The sequence below is a fragment of the Choristoneura fumiferana genome, chromosome 12 (genome assembly GCF_025370935.1).
Source record: "Choristoneura fumiferana chromosome 12, NRCan_CFum_1, whole genome shotgun sequence".
Classification (NCBI taxonomy): domain Eukaryota; kingdom Metazoa; phylum Arthropoda; class Insecta; order Lepidoptera; family Tortricidae; genus Choristoneura; species Choristoneura fumiferana.
This window is the reverse complement of record NC_133483.1, coordinates 14,612,021-14,633,718: the sequence shown is the minus strand read 5'-3', so window position 1 is coordinate 14,633,718 and position 21,698 is coordinate 14,612,021. Positions and strand designations below refer to the sequence as shown.

The window sequence follows — 21,698 nt, the reverse complement described above, 5'->3', positions numbered from 1 at the left end:
AAGCGTGTTTTCGAAAATCTTAGAATGCAGTTTTGTTTCTTTTTAAAAATAAAGGAATGTCTCCTTTAAGTAAAGCGAGCCAACTTAAGGATTTAAGGTAGTTTCCCTCCAGGGCCCGATTTATTTTTCCACACTGTAAATAACATTTACTCACCTTGCAATCCCAGAGTTGGGCAGGGGAGAAAGCAGGCAAGCCTTACTTTTTCAATTTTGTCGGGCATATTCTCTTAACTACCTAGTGTACGATTTTTTTAAATAACCGATGAAGGAAGTAGATACAATAAATTTAATTACAGCTTTTTTTATTTAATATTATTAAGGCAACCTATTTGCGATGTGCAGTGTATATTATCTAGCATTAATTTCTTATCACGAGTAAATAAAAATGAGTGTATATATTTCTTATATCGTACGTATCTTAGACTAATAGGTATGGTTAGGTTAATACATGGTCTAAATATTTACTTCAAATGCAAATAGGCTTTATGTACTTGCGATATTAATGGTTTTATTGGGTGATTTCGATTAAAAATTTGTATTTTGTCGAGATAGTCAATGTACAGTCAAGTGCAAGGATATCGACAAGGCCAAAGTTACAAATATATGTAGGTATACATCCTTAAAGTTAAGTGCATAACGTCGTTTAGATATACATATTTTTGTAACTTTGGCCGTGTCTTTGCACTTGACTGTACCTACTGGTATAGTATCTGTATAACACATGAAGGCTCAATATGCTTGGAAATGCACTGGCATATAATATTTTGACATTTGACTCGTCAAAATATACCCCTGACATGCACAACAAAATGACGTTGTAGGTAAATTATTCAAAAATGGACGAAACCCAATAAATTCTGGTCGCGAAACATTCCATCTACTCGTAATAAATTGTTTGTAATATGCTGAAATTTTATGTGATTTATTACGTAAACCAATTATGAGATGATTCGGACATGGGCAATCACCAGGCAGTTGTGGCATTTAAGGGAAACTGCTGTACTGTGCAAGCAAATTCGACAGAATAGATATTGTAAGTTCCTTTTGACGTACATTTGAAATGTTTGAGCACTTCTCATAATAAGTATATCTACTTTGCGTTCAAATTCTGGCGTGGTTTCAGCCGCGTGTTCGATATTTTCAAGACATTCCTCCGGTAGTTCGTTATCGCTTCCATCTGCAGCAACTCTTTTACAAGATGACGATAAAGCAACAGTTGTTCTCCTCGGCACTGTCCACTTCAGCAAGCAATCCGTGGAAGATGTGTCTCAGGTAGGTTTTTGCTTTAATAATAGCCAAGTATAATGTTGATACCTACACGTTCGTAATCTAATGGTTTTTATAATGCAGATAGTCAAGGTGTTGAATCCAAACGGGATTTTAGTGGAGTTATGTCGGCAAAGAGTTTCGTTGTTGGAGCTGGATGAGAAAAAATTCTTAGAAGATGCTAAGGCTTTTGATTCTAAAAAAATGAAGTGAGTAATTGTCATATATTTTTGTGGATCAAATATTTTCTAGCTTTTCTTAGTGGCTGATATTGATACTCTGTCACGTTTCGCCATAGACAAGCCATGAAAGGTCAGAATGTTGTCTCGGGCATGTTGCATGCAATGCTTCTCAAAACCTACGCGGATATAGCTAAGGAGTTAGGCGTTGCACCCGGTGGTGAATTCCGTAGGGCATACCACGAGGTAAGAAAACAAATTTAATTCTACTTTGGAAATAGTAAACTTATCGTAATATACTCAATGTGTTTTAAGTGGCAATAGTAACGCAAGCTAAAACATTAGCTACGTTTATACAACAAAATTACTTACGCGCAATTAAAAGCAGCATTTAAATTAATAATTATTCCTTCACTGTTCCAGATGAAAAAGATACCCGGCTGCAAACTGTTCCTGGGTGACAGACCCATCCAAGTTACAATAGCAAGAGCATTCCAATCTTTAAGCATTTATGAATTAGGCCAAGTCATGTTCCATCTCAGTAAATCAGGATCATCAAAACCATTAGAGTACGTTATTTCGTAATGATTTAGATAGATATATCTAGCTACAGGGGGAAACGATAAGTGATCTCACTCGATTATTTCTAAACTATACAAGATATCGAAAAACTGGTTATTGATCGTGAAAGTGCTTCACGAGATCTATCAAACTGTATCAACAATAGGTTACAGAATAAACTGGATCTATCCGAAAATTCAATGTTTCCCGCTTCCATACATTAAGTGCAGCCACAGATACTAGATAACAACATTAGAAGTGTTAAAAAATTAATGAAATAATAAACTCTTATAGTTAATAAACTATTAAATTGCATTCTTATTTAAAATAATTTATAAAACATTGGTTTCAGGCTTTACTTGCTATGGTACTATCAAGAGATCATTGCCATGTGGCTGTACTAAATGTATGGAAGCTCATTAACATCTATGTACCTTACGGCACTACACAGCAGGGCTACTACGAAACTCGAAACTCGAAGTTCGTGTCGTGCGGTCCCTCTCGCTCTCGTATTAAACAGTATAAGTGTCAGAGGGACCGCACGACACGAACTTCGATTTTCGTAGTAGCCTTGCTGGCTGTTTGGAACAAAACGCGCGGCGCATCAATCATCAACATTACTTTGACACAACCCCTGTCACGGACGTCAATAAACTACAGTGAAAGGTTCACAAAACCGCGCTGTGAACAAATTTTGTGCACCGTTTTGATGTAAGAAACATGCAGTCTATACTGTATAGACTATACATAGGTAGATGTCGATGATGGAAACTGAAAACATTGAATTTTCGGATAGATCCAGTTTATTCTGTAACATATTAATGATACCGTTTGATAGAGCTCGTGAAGCACTTTCAGGGTCAGTAACCAGTTTTTCGATATCTTGTATAGTTTAGAAACAGACAGAATAATCGAAGTTAACACGTGTAGAGGAAAGGAATAGCAAATGGTTTTGTTAATACCTCTATTCGGAACACTTAACGTTTTTCGTAATTTAATAAGTATTTGTTTCACAGCAAAAATCAACTAGAAAGATATAAAGATAAAGACTTCGTGCAAACTCAATTCGATGAGATTACGCGCGACGTGCCAGCGTTTAAAAAGATATTTCATGTGTTTGTCGACGAACGTGACAAATGTCTTGCTTATTCCTTGCAGGAGTGTGTTCGTAATAGTGAGTGTAATATTTTTTGTACGTAAGTATTTATACCTACAATTTTTAAATGGAATTAATTGATTTTTTCTTCTAAAGCAGTACCTAAAAATCCTCGAGTGCTGGCAGTCGTCGGAATGGGCCATGTAGACGGCATTATGAAATATTACGGCAAAATGAAACAAGAGGATATCGTACCTCTTCTTTTGTAAGTTGCATAAATTTACTTGTTTATTTATTTAACGCGTATAGTTCAACATACGCTTACGCACAATAAGTAGGTACGCACGCGCAGGCGCGAATTCTTAACAGACTGGTAGTAGGTAGGTACTAATTTCTATACTGTATTTGGTTATGAATTATTACGTAGTTCGCCATCGTAAATAGTGTAATTTCGTCTTAAATCACAGTCGTACGATGGTTTGCTTTAGTTAAAGTCTCACTTAAAATTGGTTTTAAAGCCGGAAATTGCAGTAATGTTTAATTTAAGATCTGTTCCTACGCAGTTTTAATTTAAAAAAATTGTACGACTGTGATTTTAATATTTTGTTTTCTTATTTTCAGCGCATAACTATTTACTATGGCAAACCACTAATTTTCTACCAAATAAGTATTATCGAGTCTCCTAAACCCAATCAGTCACCAAAATAATTTCAGCAAGGTGAGATTTATAGTTCTTTGGAGTTTTCAGTGTATATTTACCTATAGTAATTTATTAATATTTTTTTTACGACTAAGCCACGACTCACCTTTTCGCTCGCTCTTTGCATCACTTTCTTAGTAATCTAGATCTCACCCCAAAAAAATACTAGTTGTGGCAATTGTTCCAACCATGTGGGCCAAGAACATAAATAGTTGTTAAAACTTGGTTTAAGATTGACGGTTTCATACATATCGAAGCTACTAAACTGAGCTTAACACTAAATCGATATTTTTTTAGCAAGTGGCCATTAGTTAGTACACTTGGGAAACAAATGTAGTTACATACCCAGTTAATTAATCACTTTTTTTCCAGTGTACCTCCAAAGCCGTATTACACCGTATTGATAAGGAAAGGTCTTAAATTAACATTTTATTTTCTAGTTTTTTCTTTTTTCTATAGGCTATTTTTTGGTTAAGTGAGCTTCAGATAATAAATGTACCTACCTAAACTCTAAACCTGATTTTATTTATTAGTTTTAAACTTTAAAGGATAACATTTAAAGTTCTTAGCTAGATACCAGGCGCGGCGCACTCCGCGATATAAGTAGGTGCGATTCTGTAAGTATCAAAACACCCCACGCCGGCGTGGGTTAACTCACTAGGGCTATGTATGAGCACCGCCCGGCATGCACTCTCGCAGTTTCGCTCGAACTAGTCGCGCCGCGTAACGCTTCGTGTAGCTGTGTGATTTTCGTGAGGATATTAGAATATCTATCATGAAATAGCGTGGTGTTTCGATTTTTGGGATGAGGAGTAGGTATATATTTGAATTGTACAGTTTGAGCCCTGAAACAGTATATGTATAGCCACACTAAACAGTATGGAAACTACATAATGTTATCTGAACATGAATTAAACTTTTTAGGAAATTCATGAAAATTTCATTAATTGCAACACTAAAATATTTACAATTTTCTATTCTGTACATAACATTACACTAACTAACCCAATTCTATTCGAAACCATATTAAGTGCGAGTGCGACAAAAGAACACATAGGTAATAAGAATACATAGCCAATGCCCACTGCACGCCCACTGCGGATGTACAAAACCTTTGAGGCAGCCGACGACGCATTCGTCACGCAACCATGTACAATTATCAATAAAGGCTATCGTTTTTTGTCATTCTAGATGGCGCCACTGTTGCGTGAGGTTTTTAAGTTTGGCTTTCAAAGTCGGTTATTACGGGCGTGAAAACAAAAATTAGATTAAAATCATATTTAATACACATTAAAACCGTACCATAAAAATATTGAGCAACCACAGTGTTGCGTAGACCCGTTTTGTTCGGAAAAAAAGGGAGGACAAAAGTTTCCGAATGACAAAACTGTCTCAAAACACAGACATTCACTGCCCCGTAACGCATTATTGCCATAATTATTTTCAGGTAATGCAAAATATTCACAAAATTATTCTAATTGTAAATAAATCCGCGTAGCTCGCCCAAAAACTATGAGATTTGACATTTCCGAGACCTCACTCTACACTAGCGCCTCTAGCGGCGAATTCATACGCGATAGCCCTCATTTTGTGACCGTTGGAGATCGTAGGCGCGTCAATTTAAAAATGCTAAAAAAAGTATTTGTCCGAATTCACTCTTTAAGTTATCAATCAATCATCCCAGCCTATATACGTCCCACTGCAGGGCACAGGCCTCCTCTCGGAATGAGAGGGCTTGGGCAGTAGTTCCCATGCGGGCCCAGTGTGGATTGGGAACTTCACACACACCGTTGCTTGTTAAGTTATATGTGAGTATTATTTTTTTATTGATTTACAACCCTATCCTAAACCAAAACGTTGGTGCTGAATAATAACGACCTACGCGCGCAGCACTAGAGTTCAATGTTGCTTGGTGGTGCGCTGTGATTTTTCTAATAAAAATGAGGTAGGCAGGTATATAAAATGGCGGCTTTCGTCAACATAAAGAGAGAACCTTCTGTACTTGTACTATTACTTATTCTGTGGTAGAACTAAAAAGAAATGAAATAACCAAAATAAAATGAAACCAATTGTTTTTTAGGTATCTCAAATATGTCTGCTTTATCGTAACTGTCATCACAGCTGTCACTGCTGTCATCTGTCTGTTCGTTCATACGAAGTTACAATAATTATTGTTTTATTCGGCGGTCGCATTCTGAATACATGTTCCTAAATGCAGCGGTATCTTTTTAAAGGTACCTTCTTCATTATATCCTAAGGAGCAGGATTACTGCCGCTCAGACATTTAGTTAACTACTCGAGTAGCCACGGTCGTGTTTAATGTTTTGTTTACAAATTGAATTCTACGTCTGCAGCAATGGTTGTTAAAATTTTACTTATTTGCATAATAAGTTTTGAATATGTATACAATGATGATGGCGGATGTGGCTGTAGCGTTGATCGTGAACATGCCAAGGGCATTCAAAGTAAATATTTAGAAGGAGTTCAACAGACAGAAGCTGATCAATGCCCATTTGACAAAAGCAATACTTTAGCGTCAGGTGCTGCGGAAGGTATCACCGTAGATATGGTCACAGTACCCGCGGGAGACTACCAACTTGGGACTGATGACATCATGATCGAAACTGATAGTGAGGGTCCCCTAAGAACAGTTAAATTAGAAACTTTTCTCATAGACAGATTTGAAGTATCTAACAGAGATTTTATGAAATTCGTTTCATCTACAAATTATAAGACTGAAGCTGAAACTTTTGGGGATAGTTTTGTATTTACACTGTTTTTAAATGCTACATATAGAGAAGAATTGAAGGACTTCAGAGTAGTCCAGGCTCCTTGGTGGTATAAAGTGGATGGAGCTAACTGGAGACATCCTTATGGAAGAGATTCAAATATATCAGGTATCTAATAATATATACCTACTTGTTGATAAGCCAACTTAGTATGAAACTTACTTGAATGTATGTTAAAATATGTTAAATATACCTAAGTAAAGTTTTCTGTGACTTGTGCGTGCAAATACCATGTGCTACATGGCATGACTAAATTTGCATAAACTGTTAATATTATTGGATTATTGTATAAATAACTATAAATTTTAATATTTTTAATATTTACTGTTTTGTTTGGCAAAATTTGATTTTTTATTTAAAGTTTTAATGATGGATTAAAAAAAACATGTGTCTAAGAGTTAATTAATGGTGGAAAAGTATCTTAATTCTTTCAAATATAGCAAACAACTTCTTTGTTTTGTGTCTGGATATAAATTCTAAACTTTTTTATCTATTTTATTTAAGATTCCATGGATCATCCTGTAATCCATGTGTCCTGGAGGGATGCTCGTGCTTATTGCAAATGGCGCGACGCTCGGCTGCCGACAGAACCTGAGTGGGAGGCAGCCTGTCGTGGAGGCAAACATAGGACGAAGTACCCATGGGGTGACAAGTTGTTCCCTGACCGGAAGCATATGTATGATGCATTTATACATAAATGATTATGGACAAATAACTTTTTAACCCCCAACGCAAAAAGAGGCGTGTTTTAGGTTTGACCGCTATGACCGCGTGTCTGTGGCATCGTAGATCTTAAATGGGTGGAATGATTGGAATGCGGTTTTTTTATATTTGAAATCAGGTTTTCTAGCAATGGTTCTTAGACATGTTTTATCAAAATCGGCTTAGCCGTTTTTTAGATATTGAAGTTTGAATTGACAAAGTCGGGGGTTTTCCGACTTTTTGTTGGTTAGGTTAGGTTATTGAAGTCAAAAAAAACTTTGTGGGGTTACTACAGTCAAAATCATCAGTTTTGAAATGAAGGGTTTAAAATTACTAATATGGCTACTAACAATCTACTTAATCAAAACACTGGTGTTGCAGATGTTTATGGGCGGTGGTGATCTCTTACCATCAGGAGACCCACATGCTCGTTTTCCATACAGTCGAATAAAAAAAAAACATATTTTTTTTAAAAATTCAATTTATAAGGCTGGAAACAGTGCTCGACCGACGGTACGTCCTGACCGTCGGTTGCGAAAATTCATTCAGTGCTACGCTGACGGTGAACTGCGACGCGTCTACAGGTTGGTCGCTCTGTCAGCACTGAACGCATCCATACAATCTAATAGCTCGTCGGTCGACGCCTATGCCGACTGACGCCGCGCGACCGAAGAGCCGCACCAAATCACGCGCGTGCACTCAGCGTAGCTGTGCGCATTTATAGACTTGCATAGATATATAGACGGAGAGTGGTCTGCAAAATTTCGTACCTACTTGATACCGCGATGAAATGCAAATGATGAGTTAAATAACGCACCTTTTTTCGCACCGGAAGTTACTATTTTTTTGGTTCTTTCGGCAAGTTCGCCGCGGCAGACTATCAAATTCGGACTCTTCATCAGTTTTATGGTAAACCATTGTGCATTTCATCGCGGTATCAAGTAGGTACGAAATTTTGCAGTCCGCTCTCCGTCTAATAGCTACGCTGACCGTCAGTCGAGCACTGTTTCCAACATAAGGGGTTTGAAAAAGTAATATGGAAGGTTGTTAATAGGTAAGCATGGACAACTAAAGTCTTGTGAGGAACAAGAAACTGAGAATTAAAAATATATTATGTGCCACACTGCTGGGCAATACATTCCCATGTCTAGAGTATGTATACATACAGTGCCTTAAAACTATTTTAAGCAATTGCTTAATTTCCTTACGGGCTAATCTGGTACTGTATATGATACATACTCCATTTATGAATTATGCTCATTTAGCGTCGAGGTCAGGGGAGTACGACCTAGTGCGTTATGCTCGCATGGGGGAGGGGGATTAATTTTTGTGCAGCTGACTATAATGGTGATGTTACAATAAAAGAAAGGAAAACATTAAATTAACTTATTATTTATTTGCAATGTCTTTGTATAAAAAGAATAAAAGGTGAAACATGATTTGAAAAAGGATTCAGCATTTTAAAAGTGGCTTCCAGTTTTCCTGATAAAAACAAGGATTGCGAAAAGTACCGAAAAACACCTGGTTATTTTAAGAGTAAGTACAAAACAATGGAAGACTAAGAACTCAGTAAAGGAAGAACTTTGATAACTACAACTATAAAACCCGTTACTAATTTGATTTTATTTACAGATAATTTTGGTAAACCTAAATATATGATTGATAAATTAAACAATATAATAAATAACCAACACAACCACTTTAACGATATTATTAACTAAATCTGAGCTGAATGTCGAAGCTACATCATTCAATTTTATTTTACTCAAAATTATATAAAATCAAGGTAAAAATATGCATAATGTAGAATTTAAATTATATTGCAATTATATTATTTGAACAATAGCAGAAACATTATTATAAAAAATTAACTATAAATTTATCTATGCAGGTAGGTATGTCTCGTTTCATCATTTTAATTAATTGCAATTACGTAATGAAATGACCACTTTTGCTTCTGCTCCTAAGATTGCTTTAAAATTAATGTAGGCAAGGTACTCGATTTCATATAACGAAACGTTACAGATCTTTTGCAAGCACCAAGCGTTTCGTAAACGAAAGCGGTCGCGTAGTACAACCGCCGAAATTATATCTCCGAGGTCCTCTTCTATAAACCACACCACTATCTAATAAAGGTAGAAAACGCTATGCGATCACAAATCCAGCTACAACTTTTTACAAAATAATAATATACACCGTTTATACCGCCTAAATGTTTGTACACTAGAATTAAATCACATCGAACACAAAACTGCAGGGCGCACACGTCACCGGTTCGTTAAGCTAGGGCAGGTCGGGCAGGCTCGGGTGGTCGGGGCGGCTGGGGCGGCCGGAGCGGCCGGGGCGGCCGGCGGCGGCGAGGCATCACCGCGGGCGGCGGCGCGGTCAGTTCCCGGCCGGTAGCACGGTACGCGCGCGCAGCGCCGGCGCGCCGACGACGTGTCCGTTGCTGAACCCGTTCTTGAGCGGCGCCCCATTCTTGTACGGCACCTCTGGTATTTCTGTTATCTCCGGCTTGGGCGACGCTGCGCGCACCTGCAAGTTGGATTATCATTTTATAGCGTTGTATACACTAAATGAAAAAAACAGTATTCAAATTACATTGAAAAGACTAGACGAGAGAGTTTAGAGGCACGGAAATGCGCAAAGGATATTTATCAAAACTGATAACGCTTGTTTATGGTCGATTACCTACACATAGTTGGTCAACCTAGTACTTGACTCAGTGAAAATTCAGTCAGAACAATCATTGGATCAAGATTAGCTGATATGCAACGAGTCACTTTTTAGCACGCTTTATTAGGCTCACTTGTAACTTATGTACAATTAAGCTCAAAAGTAGCTCAACCAGAACTGTTACATGACAAATGGGAGTTTTTAATTATAGGTACGGTCAAGGTCATAAATATAATACGTTACCAACACGTCCATAATATCTATACACCTTTATGCTACTAAACTACGTCGATTTATACATATTTTGACGCTATGGCTGTATATATATTTTTGCATTCGACTGCACCTATCAAGTTTACTTATGTAAAAACGCACATAGGTACTTAATGATTTTGTACTGACAAGGGCATAATGAACGCAAGCGTGTTTTTTACCTCTTCAGAACAGGAAAATCTTTGTAGTTAATTAATTATTCGGAGATCACAGATTATCTTTTGTCAGAAATTAAGAGATCTGCAGGAGAACCAAAGCCACTGACATACGAGGGTCACACTGAAAGTTTCGGGAATAGATAAAAATATGCAGTTAAATTGGATAAAAGTATTTTTATTGTTTCTCAAAGTATTCGCCCTTATATTTTATGCACTTTTCCATGCGTTCAAACCAGTCTTTAAAGCACATTGAACGCTGAAGTAGGGGTCGATAAAATGGTCTTTTTAAAGGCCTCCACTGCTTCTTCCGGCGTCTGAAACCGCTGACCACGCAACTTATCCTTGATTTTGGGGAATGTGAAAAAGTCGTTGGGTTTTAAGTCGGGGCTGTATGGAGGATGGTCCAGGAGTTCGACGTTTTCACCGTTCAGTTACTCTGTTGTTTTCCGAGCGGTGTGGGAGCTGGCATTGTCGTGGTGAAGGATGATGCGGCGATAAGGGTTATTTTTTCGGAGTTCATCAAAGATACTCGGCAAACAAATAGTTGTGTACCAATCGGCATTGACCGTTCTACGATCTTCGAGAGGAATAGTACCTACATGACTCGATTTGGAGACAAACGTGACCACCATCTTCTTGGCCGTGCTGCGAGAGCGAATAACTTTTGTCGGCTTGAGCTCATCTTCGTAGACCCATACTCGAGACTGGTTTTTAGATTCAGGCTTATATGCATATATCCACGACTCGTCACCGGATACGACACTAAAAATTGCATTTGAGCCTCCTCCGTTGAATTTATTCAAAGTTTTGCGGCACCAATTGACCAGAGTCGCTTTTTGCTCGTCAGATAATAAATGACGGATCCAACGGGAAAACAACTATCGCACGCCCAATTCTTCCCGTAAAATGATTTGGTATCTGACTCATTCCAATACTCAAGCACTCTTGAATTTCCCGGTAGGTCACCACATGCCGGTCATCTTTTATCATTTGACGCACAGCATCGATGTTTTCTTGAGTGACGGCCGATTTTGGCTGTCCTTCAAGCACGTCGTCCGTGAGTTATACACGGTCGCGTTTAAAAAATGAATACCACCTGTATATTGTAGTCTTTGAAGGTGCTTCATTACTAAAAGCAGCAATCATCCGGTCTCCACATTGTTTTTGTGTTAACTTTTAAAGTCGTAATAAATCATAGCTCTTAAGTTTTCACGGGACAATTCCATTTTCATCACCGACTCGACGACTTCAAAAAACAATTGAAACCGAACCATTACTTTTTTTTCTATGTGGCCAGTGTGTTAAGATACTGAAACTTTAGAGATCATAAAAAGGTATAATATTTGCCAAAATTAAGTTTCTAAGTTTTGGATTCCTGAAACATTCAGTGCAGCCCTCGTAGTTCGGACTAAGTGGCAATGGGTAGGGCATACTGCTCGTAGAACTGATGGGGTAAGGTTCTAGTGGCGACCGCGAACCGAAACAACGTATCTTGGGAATGCCCCCCCAACAAGATGGACCGACGATCTTGTAAAATAGTAGGGTATGGGCAGCGCAGAACCGATAATTGTGGAACTTTTTGAAACAGGCTTTTATCCAGCAGTACATGTTTTTCGGCTGATATGATGATTCGTAAACTTCCAAGTACTGCGTTGACACATGGTTACCAACCTTAGGCTTCTTGTTGTAAGACTGGTTGTAGAAGTCTTTGAAGAGGAAGAAGAACATGACGGCGTGCATGCCGATCCACCAGACGAAGGCTCGCGGGTAGTCGCACTCGATGAACAGAAGCTGGAACGCGTGCAGCATGATGCCTATAAACTGCACCTGGAGACAATAAATAACTTCAAATACTTCGTTTATTTAAATATCTCCTATACGTTGACGATTTCGTAGAACCTGTCCTTAGTGCTTATCGACATGACAATAGGAAACCCTGTGCAGAATATCAAGTTCAGAGTCCCAATATTTTGGTCTGTCTTGGTTTATTTATTTGCACACACTTACATCTATTATTTATTACAGGCTTGACCTAATGCGACAGAGAAGTTCCAACATAAATATACTCAGCGGCATAAATTTGGCCCATTCTACATACAAAATTGCCTATTACTGCATACATGTGAGGACCAGATTTTTTGCCGCTCAGTAGGTAGGGCAGAAGTACCGGTTTTGGCGACCTTAAGCCCGTTTTTGGGCAGTTGACATTTGCATTCATATGTCATATATAAAAAGTTATAGTATTAAAATAATATGTTTAGTGAGTTTTCAAAAGTTTATACTGAAACCAATAAAGTTTATAATGATTTATTACTATCAATTTATTTCAAACGTACATTTAAACAATAAGGGGCTGTTTCACCACCCATTGATTAGTCTTAACTGACGGTTAAATGCGATGCCGTCTTTGTCTATTCGAACAAATCAAATAGAGACGACATCCATCACGTTTAACCGTCAGTTAAGACAAATCAATGGGTGGTGAAACAGCCCCTAAATGGCCATATCGGTACAGTGGCCACTAATGGTACTTCTGCCCTATATCTTATGTGTAGATAGTTTCAACGATTAGCTGTATTTATATCAGGAAATTAATATTACAAGTAAATCTCTTGTTTTATAGCAAAAAAAAAAAAACAAATAAATATACAATTATATTTTTGTGATGAGTTCTGTGAGGTTTCGAATTTGACAGTTTTAGAGATATCGATTTATAAGATTATTATTATTAGTTTTTTTAAGAGTGTTGCATATTATTTTGCCTATTTTTAAAGAAGTTGCATTATATTTAAAAAAATAATATTTTTCCAGTTTTCTGCCCACCGGGCCACTGTTTTCTCGTTCTCGCTCGAAATAAACCCTCAAACGAATTACAAACTCCCGACTCTGCGAGTTTAAAACAGCCTTTTTATAGACAGTTTCGGCATTTTTCCAAAAAATAACAAACTTAATGAGAAACAGTAACAAAAGTCAACAACAATAATAACAGAAATTAACAATAACAAAATACAATGCAAAGAAAATGCAACGGAACTCAACTCGTATACAATAAGGCAGACGCACTCGTACTGACAGTGATACTGACAGACAAGCACTGGCCACAAGAGGCATAAGATGGCTGCGGCCGTGTTCCAAATAGCCGCGTTTACAAAATCTTGCAAGTGTTTAAAATTTTAAAATCTTAGTGTTCATTGTTATTGAATAATGAACCGCGGCAATTGCCGATAATTTTGTGTCACGTCACTACTCTGTTCCGTTTCACAGATTGCGTCATTTAAAAAAATAATACTTTTCTATCGTATTCGATGGAGTCTATCTAATGGACACTGATATTGCTATATTTTTTAAAAAGAACAGTTTTAATTTTTTACTAAGTAAATATTTTATTTAATAATGGCGGCGTCACGAGAACGTGTGTACTGCAGTGTTTACGGGTGCCTAAATTCAACGCTGATAAAATCAACATTGTCATTTTTTCAACTTCCTGCTGATGCTGAAAGGTAAAATTAATACCTATTAGGTACTTTATTATTAAAATTTCTCTGGGTACCTACTCAACAAAATGTAAACCATAGTGACGTGTCTATTTATAGAAAAATACATTGAAAAAAATATGCGAATTGCTATTTACAAATTAAATATTCTATCAAAATATAAATCCGAACGAATTTATGAATTTGAACTAATACTAATTCACATTTTTAAAAACGTGTTTAGTTAAAATTCTTTTTGTTTACATTTTGTCAAGTACAGACAAGGGCATAAATATATGTAGGTTAGGTACGTTACCAAGACGTCAAAAATATCACATCTTTATGTCACTATCTATAAGGTCGATGTATACAGAAATGTAACGCTATTGCTGTATAGATATTTATGCCCTTGACTGTACCTACCTAAACAAATAGACTTAGGGGCTGTTTCACCACCCATTGATTAATTTTAACTGACGGATAAATGTGATGCTGTCTCTGTTTTTAACCTCCGACGCAAAAAGAGGGGTATTATAAGTTTGACCACTATGTGTGTGTCTGCCTGTGGCACCGTAGCTCTTAAACGGTGTGTGTGTGTCTGGCTGTGTGTCTGTCTGTGGCACCGTAGCTCTTAAACGGATGGACCGATTTGGATGCGGTTTTAGGGTTCCGTAGCCAAAATGGCAAAAACGGAACCCTTATAGTTTCGCCATGTCTGTCTGTCTGTTTGTCCGTCCGCGGCTTTGCTCAGGGACTGTATATGTAAACTAGGTATGCGCCGACAAAATGGTACAATAAAAAATGTTGTGTGTGTGTGTGTGTGTGTGTGTCTCTGTTTGTCTGTCTGTGGCACCGTAGCTCTTAAACGGGTAGACTGATTTGAATCTACACACGTCTGTTTTACTTTTTGTAGTTGCCAACCCTAGCGCTCCGCGCAGCCGTAGGTATAAATTTCAAGAATACGGCCGAGTCGGTCTACTGCCTGTTACTTGTATTGTGGCTTGTGCCTACTATGGGTAGGTACAGTCACGAGCGTTAATTTGGGACCCACTTAATATCGAAAATCTGTACACTTGACAATTCAAAGGATTTTTTGACGAAATGTCCCAAATTAATGCTCGTGACCATACTAGTATAGTACTTTTATGGTATGGGTAGTAGTAACTTACCATTTGCAGCGCAGTGAGATACTTCTTCCACCACAGGTACCTCCTCAGCGAGGGTCCCATGGCCGCGAGCATGTAGTAAGAGTACATTATGATGTGCACGAAAGTGTTGAGCAGACCGAAGAACGTGGAGTGCCCGCCCGGCGTGAACTTCACTCCGAACCACACAGACATCGGCATCACTCCGTGGTGGATCACGTGAAGCGTCGACACGTGGTCGTACTTCTTACGCATCACGAAGAAGATCTGAGAACATTATTAATTATAGCTCAATAAATAATGATTAAAGACGAGTCAGATGTAAACATACATATTATAGGAGATGTAATTAGATCGAAATTCAATCGAAAAAAACTCACGCAATATAAAGCGTTAAGTAGAACGCTATTTCAAATACGAGAAAATACTGCGAAGGAATGTTTTCGTGAAGTTTGCAATTTTATTAACATCGGCATCGATTAAGTTTCAGAGGTAGGTTTGATCAAACGTAGCCTGTCAACTAATCTTTCTTTTGCTGAAATTGTGTCGACATGCTTCCCGTCAGTAGCGGCGTTAGAGTAGGGCGGCGGTGGGGCGACCGCCCAGGGCGCCGGACTTAAAGGGGCGCTTGAAGCCTAATAAGTTGGGGGCGCCGTGGAAATCTCGCCCAGGGCGCTGGAAGTGCTAAAACCGGCACTGCTTCCCGTATTAGTGCGAATAAGTAGTATTGGGATAGTAAAATTACTTAGGATAAATAGATAAATATTTGTACACCTGCATTTGCGGGTAAGACATAGCGACCAAAATGTAAAATACCACCATCCACTATTATACCTACCTATGTTCTAGCAAATAAAGTTACTGATTACTGATTGAGAATGAACTTACCGTATCAAAGAATTCTGTGAATTTCGAGAAGTAGTACCACCAGCAAGCGTGTACCATCTGGAAAATTGCGGGTCACAGTAAAATACTCGTAATATCGTCTCAGTAAAAAATTATCAACAGATAGGCAAAAAGTGTAAATTAGTAAACTTTAGAGGAATTAATAGTAATTCAGGTAAACAAATTACGAAAAGATTAACTACTCAAGAGATAAGATAGTCTTAACCAACCAGGAAAGAAGATCTTAGCATTTTAATGAAGAAGTGCGTGCAGTGCAGTGTGCGTGCAGTAATACGTGCATTTGTGCAAGTGAGATAAAAACTAGTAAGGTGTCTGCTAAATCTCTTCTAAATCTGTCAGTAAATGAATTTATAAGCAGATTTAACAAGACTTTTGAGTTTTAGAAAGAAGAGGCGGATTGCTGGGGGTTTTCATGCTTTGAAAATGCAGAACTCATTGAAATGTCTAGTCTAGGTTTAATAGAAAGAAAAGTGGAGGTTTGAAATTTCGACGAGTAATGTTATTCCCCCTAATCCGCCGAGAAGGAATGCCAATTAAATAAGATTTAAATATGAAACTGCGGTGTATTTTGCGCGGAAATAACTTGGTAGAGTTTCTGCCCGTGTTACCCGTGGGCGTGCGGTGCAGGTGGCGGTTGCCTTGCAAGGACTGAGACCAGCGGTGAAGCAATGGTTCTATTTTTTAGTGAACTCAAGACAGAAACCATGTTGATTTACAATTCCTTAATAAGCATTCCTCCTACGTACCTACATAACCCGCGTGCAATAATCCCAAGTAAAAAACTTAGAAAAAACTACATTTTACATTTTTTATTTGTTGCAGAAATTTAGAAAGAGGGTTTAAAATGTACGCTGAGAGAAACCAACTGTTCATAGTTGTTTTGAAATGCTTGAAAAATAATGTTATGGAGTTGAAGATTGAAAAGATGTCTAGATGTGGAAGCAATAATAGAAGGTAAGTATCTAAAAGTTAAAGGAGATAGGTAGGTAGGTACAGAGAAACCTGGATAACTAACAAGTTTGTCTCGCTTATAACCAGGTATAAAATAAATACCTGCCTCTTTTGCATAGGGCTCCATTAAAACATTCAAGAATTTATGTTACAAAGGTACGATTATTAAATTTAATATTGTATTTATTGCAATAAATAATAATTAGACGAAGATAGATAATAAGATAAACGAAAATTCTTAAGTATTATATCATAAGGATGTATGTATGTAAACTCTTTATTGTACAAAAGAAAATTAACAAAATACATATAAACATATTTGTTACGTGGATTTTAAGGGCCCATGTTACATTCACCAACTAACTGTAGTCAGAGAGACAAAGAGACTTTAATTAAATGAAATAAATTCCCAGGGCGCCTTCTCCTGTTGATGTGATTTCAAGAAAACAATTTTTTAAGTATAAATAATAGTTATTTATATATTTTGGATTGGTAGATATATTCCTACCTGTCTTGGTCACTTAGTCAATACACTACGCCTTTAGCAGACGAAGAATTAATAAACAAAAATGAAAATGTATTGTAGTCCAAGTTAGAGGTATAAGTGTGCAAATTATTGAGAACTCAGCATGAGTACCAGCTACAGCGATTTCTAACTTATCCAGGTTTCACTTGACTATGTTATACTTTTCAACTATCATGTGTAAGAAAGGAAATATTTTGATAGGAGACTATTAATTTTTGAATTGGTAAATCACCCTCATTGTTTGTGGATGATTGGAGTAGTCGACCGGCTGACATTGATAGCTATACCTGCCTGTGAACCATCCCGAGACTGCGATCTGAAACAAGACACCGACACCTGGCCCTGTGTTACTTGTATATTTACATCTTCTCCTACTCTTAGCACAATAGCCGCCACATGCTATCATACATTGTCGAGGATTACCTCTAACTCAGATGATTACAACTGTTACGCGTGTTAGTGTGCAGACTAATAAACTTCTGATAACTTTCCCGTAATCCACATGACGCACGTCGACGTTAACGAGCTATTGTCCTAAGGAATTAAGCGGGACTTAGAAGAAAATAGTTTTTAGCAGACAGAGTTGGCACACAGGGCCTTTTTGCATTCATTCATTTGTTTGTAGGTATGTTCATTGTGTCGTCGTGCGTCATTGAATCAAGGCTGACCCAGTGACCCATCAACATTTATCACTGATATTAAATGTTGAAAAGTCCGAAAACCATTGCCATAATTCTTAAACTATATTCACATTATTCATTATCCTGAAAATAATGTACAATTATAGTGAGTATTGGTTAGTAATTAGATTACTCAATTCCTCATATGTCCGTGTGACACAGGTGGCTGCACTTACTCTAGTAGCTATTGGATTATCCGAGTAGTCCACGGGCTGGCACCTTAAACTGTAATATTGCAGCCAGCCGCCCATCAAGCACTGGCCATAGGCATTATAAAATAAATTATCCATTATAGAATGAGTATGAAAAATATAAATTAACTTTTAAATATTAGACTCGAGCTGCCAGCATAAAATTGCTTTTAGAATAAATTGTACTAGTCTAATAAAGTGCGGCAATAAAAAGTCTAAAACAGATAAAAAAGGAACCATGTTCCACACATAATTGTTGCCATCATTTAATTTATTCTACACTAACTTACGCCCGCGTGGAATTCAGTTATTGCGTGCATTTATAATATTATAGTATGGATAACAGTGAGATAACAACTATACACAAGGTGGAATGGCACAAAGACAATAAACTATCTGGCCAGAGCAATTGTTACTGTCATCACATCATGACATTGTTGTAGGTAGAGTAACAGATTCCATGCGGTAATTAGAATTGCCCTCGCGGAACAATGATGTTGAGCAAGAAAACAATTAAGTGGATATGGGAACTGTAGGCTGATCACGGACACCATCATACATTTACTATTTCCTATTATAATGGTTCAGCTTGAACAGTAATTGGAGCTGATTTGAGATTGAACAATAAATATATATTTTGTTTTGATAATAATATCGTAGTTTTTCAGGAAAAATGACACTTAATCATTTGGGCTTCCATTTTGGCTAAAAATAGGCCAAATCGGTAGATTAAAAAGTAAGTACTTAAAAAGTTTACTACACAACTTTTTACTTGCTTTCATACTGTGCATAATATTTATTATTATACAATTAACATATTATACACATTTGCTACAATACAATATTTTTATACTTTTAAAATACCTTTATAATAATGGTTTTTAAATTATATGTATGCAGATGCAGAGTTCAGTTTTGGTGATCTGGTAATATCTTGGATTTAAAGTACTGTAATACAACTATAACGTTTTAAACTTTCGTGATTCTCACTCATAGTCAAAATACCATATACAGGACTTATCACACTATTTTTACACAAGTAATATTTACCTCGACGTTTCGGCAACGTTACAGCTGCCGTGGTCACGAGTAAACTCGGTAAATATTACTTGTGTAAAAATAGCGTGATAAGTCCCGTACATCGTATTTTGACTATGTAATACACCTGTTCAGCATTTTCAAAGCAAATGGCAACTTACAGGCAGACAGACCTTTTAGACTTAAATTCATATTTAACAAAAAATATGGAAAGATACTTGCCAAATTTCCTAGGATATTAAACAAGTAAATAAATATTTAAACACCCTTATAAAAATAATTCCATTGAAGTGCAAATATTGTATGTTCACTTTTTTACACTTAATAATGATGTCATCTCACTGTGTAACATGACTTCATTCTAAGGAGCAAGATAAGTGGACATACAATATTTGTGTTTTAGTTGATTTCAAAGCAAGCCTTACCTCGTAAAACAGCCACGTACTGAACAGTACTTGTAGAAAATTGTATACTACTAAAATATTTCCTAAATTGTATGGTTTTCGGTTTTCCATAAACCTTGGTCCTAGAACCTGTAAAAGAATAAAATTATGAGATTAATGAGTGAAAAGAATCATATAAAAAAAAATTATAACATCAAGAAGGGTGCAGTACAGTATGTATACAACTGATTATATTTGATTTCAGAGTATTTATAGTTTCGAAAGTCCACATTGTTCCCCTTGATGTTACAACTGGTATAATGTATAATGTATTCTGTATGCTGTAATTTTTTTGAATGTAAATTCACTGTACCTTGACTAGATAAACATAGCTTAAACATAATATTAATGTAGGGAATGGAGAGCTCATCAGGAACCACGGATTTGTCCGGTAATCTGAAAATAGAAAATAAAGACATTAATGAGTGTACAATTTGTGTGCAACAGTCAAAAAAATTTTACTGTGTTAATAACCTTTTAACAAAGGACACACCCATTAAAAAGATTTCCAAATTAATGAGTACTTAACAAAAAAACACTCATATTTTTTGTTACTGTTACTGATTATATTCATACAAAACAATGAAAAATGCAACTATGAACTATAAATATAATGATAATTTACTATTGTCTTTAATGCTGTTACATTAAGTGCTCTTTTATTCATCATTTATAGCTAGCTTGTGTGGTATTTGATGAAGTTAATTTATTTTATAATTAAGCCAGCAGGAGTAAACATCACTATGTCAAATGCTGTTATTGTATAGTATTGTATAACCTGGTAATCCACTGATTACCACTGATCCACTGGTTATACAATACTATACAATAACTCTTTATTGCACGCCAACACAGTAAGCAGTACAGAAAACACAAGAAAATACATAGAGATCTCAAAATCTCACTGCAATACTTTAACGCTTGAGTTTTAATAGGTCATCCTTAAATAGATGCTGTACTCATGGAGTATTTTGGTAATTTTAGCAGCAGTGTCGTAGTGTCACAGATCAAATTAGTGCACTTATAAACATGGTTTATACTTAGTACTTTTTATCTTCAGACTAGGCCAATTTGTATTGGCCTAGTCTGAAGATAAAAAGTACTATAAATTTAATGAATATCAAAATGGTATAAATTGGCATTCCAATTTATTGACCAGCTGACTTTTTATTCCACTTTATTGAATGCCAAATTTTTTTATTTTTACACTTGCTCAGTTTTTTTATATATTTGAAAAGTTTTGTATTATGAAAGTGCAACAGAATAATAACTATAATTATTTTAATAAATACAGTGATTTTTTTAGCTTTTCGGTATGTGAAGATTTTTTTTTTAATTAACTCACCTCCATATTTGTCCATAAATTTATTTATACGGTCCATATACTCTAATATTAGCGCCATTTTGTTGAATCCTAGAAAATAAAAAAAATAAAAATATTAGAAAACTATCTGTGTAAGCAGTCAATTTATTTTAACCGGGCTTTTTTAATAGGCGGAGTCGATGCAAGTGATGAAGTAAGCTAGGTTAATGTACCTTTTAAGCACAAGCTAACTGAAGAGGTAACCTGAACTAAAGTAGCATGAATAATTCACGTGAAACTTAATTAATTCTTTACGATTGTTTAGCGCAAATGGAAGGAATATCAGGAATTTTAATAAAAAACATCGCGAGCGAAGCTACCCAGCCAGTTAGAATTTTTATCGCCTGCATCTGACAGTGACAGAAGACGGAACACAGCAGGGCTACTGCTACTATGAAACTCGAAACTCGAAGTTCGTTTCGTGCCGTCCCTCTCGCTCTCGTATTAAATAGTATAAGTGTCAGAGGGACCGCACGACACGTACTTCGAGTTTCGAGTTTCGTAGTAGCCCTGCAGAATAGAACATAACTTGATTGAATTGCCAGTCAAAATAAAAAAATAGTTTTTTTAAAGCACTAATTA

The 21,698-nt window shown here is 36.6% G+C and overlaps 3 protein-coding genes across 9 annotated transcripts in view; 2 read left to right on the top strand and 1 right to left on the bottom strand.

The window, feature by feature from the left end:
- Positions 1 to 763: 763 nt before the first annotated feature.
- Positions 764 to 4,317, top strand: LOC141433801 (traB domain-containing protein-like). 3 transcript variants are annotated; one of them, XR_012451956.1, is made up of 9 exons: positions 767 to 1,033; positions 1,124 to 1,272; positions 1,351 to 1,475; positions 1,565 to 1,691; positions 1,869 to 2,014; positions 3,023 to 3,180; positions 3,259 to 3,367; positions 3,724 to 3,820; positions 4,175 to 4,317. XR_012451956.1 is itself a non-coding variant. In XM_074095903.1 (8 exons), exons 1-8 carry the CDS (start codon positions 946 to 948, stop codon positions 4,275 to 4,277), a joined length of 1,002 nt encoding a protein of 333 aa, XP_073952004.1. In that variant the 5' UTR covers positions 764 to 945; the 3' UTR covers positions 4,278 to 4,317. The 3 variants fall into 3 exon arrangements, 2 of the variants coding, with proteins under 2 accessions (XP_073952004.1, XP_073952003.1); XM_074095903.1 differs by lacking the exon at positions 3,724 to 3,820 and having other exon boundaries at positions 764 to 1,033; positions 3,262 to 3,367; XM_074095902.1 differs by lacking the exon at positions 3,724 to 3,820 and having other exon boundaries at positions 766 to 1,033.
- Positions 4,318 to 5,933: 1,616 nt separating this feature from the next.
- LOC141433428 (formylglycine-generating enzyme) lies at positions 5,934 to 8,530 on the top strand. The gene is made up of 2 exons (XM_074095466.1): positions 5,934 to 6,699; positions 7,096 to 8,530. The coding sequence occupies exons 1-2, from the start codon at positions 6,159 to 6,161 to the stop codon at positions 7,290 to 7,292; spliced, it is 738 nt and encodes a 245-aa protein (XP_073951567.1). The 5' UTR covers positions 5,934 to 6,158; the 3' UTR covers positions 7,293 to 8,530.
- Positions 8,531 to 8,665: 135 nt separating this feature from the next.
- The window catches only part of LOC141433425 (very long chain fatty acid elongase AAEL008004-like), a 38,616-nt gene continuing 25,583 nt past the window's right edge, over positions 8,666 to 21,698 (bottom strand). For 2 of the 5 annotated variants that reach the window (XM_074095459.1, XM_074095460.1), the window contains exons 3-10: positions 21,099 to 21,167; positions 20,067 to 20,149; positions 19,736 to 19,843; positions 17,634 to 17,717; positions 15,907 to 15,963; positions 15,043 to 15,285; positions 12,072 to 12,227; positions 8,666 to 9,828 (exon numbers count right to left, since the gene is read on the bottom strand). In XM_074095459.1, the coding sequence (XP_073951560.1) occupies positions 9,679 to 9,828; positions 12,072 to 12,227; positions 15,043 to 15,285; positions 15,907 to 15,963; positions 17,634 to 17,717; positions 19,736 to 19,843; positions 20,067 to 20,149; positions 21,099 to 21,156 (939 nt within the window). In that variant the 5' untranslated portion in view covers positions 21,157 to 21,167 and the 3' untranslated portion in view covers positions 8,666 to 9,678. Of the gene's footprint in view, positions 9,829 to 12,071; positions 12,228 to 15,042; positions 15,286 to 15,906; positions 15,964 to 17,633; positions 17,718 to 18,257; positions 18,339 to 19,735; positions 19,844 to 20,066; positions 20,150 to 21,098; positions 21,168 to 21,289; positions 21,464 to 21,698 lie in introns of those variants that run through there. The other 3 variants (XM_074095461.1, XM_074095462.1, XM_074095463.1) reach the window with 3 other exon arrangements.

Bases quoted from the DNA above. Each gene is read 5' to 3' on its own strand.
- LOC141433428 (XM_074095466.1), top strand. From the start codon at position 6,159: ATGGTTGTTAAAATTTTACTTATTTGCATAATAAGTTTTGAATATGTA. The intron at 6,700-7,095 runs GTATCTAATAAT...ATTTTATTTAAG, and splicing joins AAGAGATTCAAATATATCAG to ATTCCATGGATCATCCTGTA.
- LOC141433801 (XM_074095902.1), top strand. From the start codon at position 946: ATGATTCGGACATGGGCAATCACCAGGCAGTTGTGGCATTTAAGGGAA. The intron at 1,273-1,350 runs GTAGGTTTTTGC...TTTATAATGCAG, and splicing joins CCGTGGAAGATGTGTCTCAG to ATAGTCAAGGTGTTGAATCC. The intron at 2,015-3,022 runs GTACGTTATTTC...TTTGTTTCACAG, and splicing joins GGATCATCAAAACCATTAGA to CAAAAATCAACTAGAAAGAT.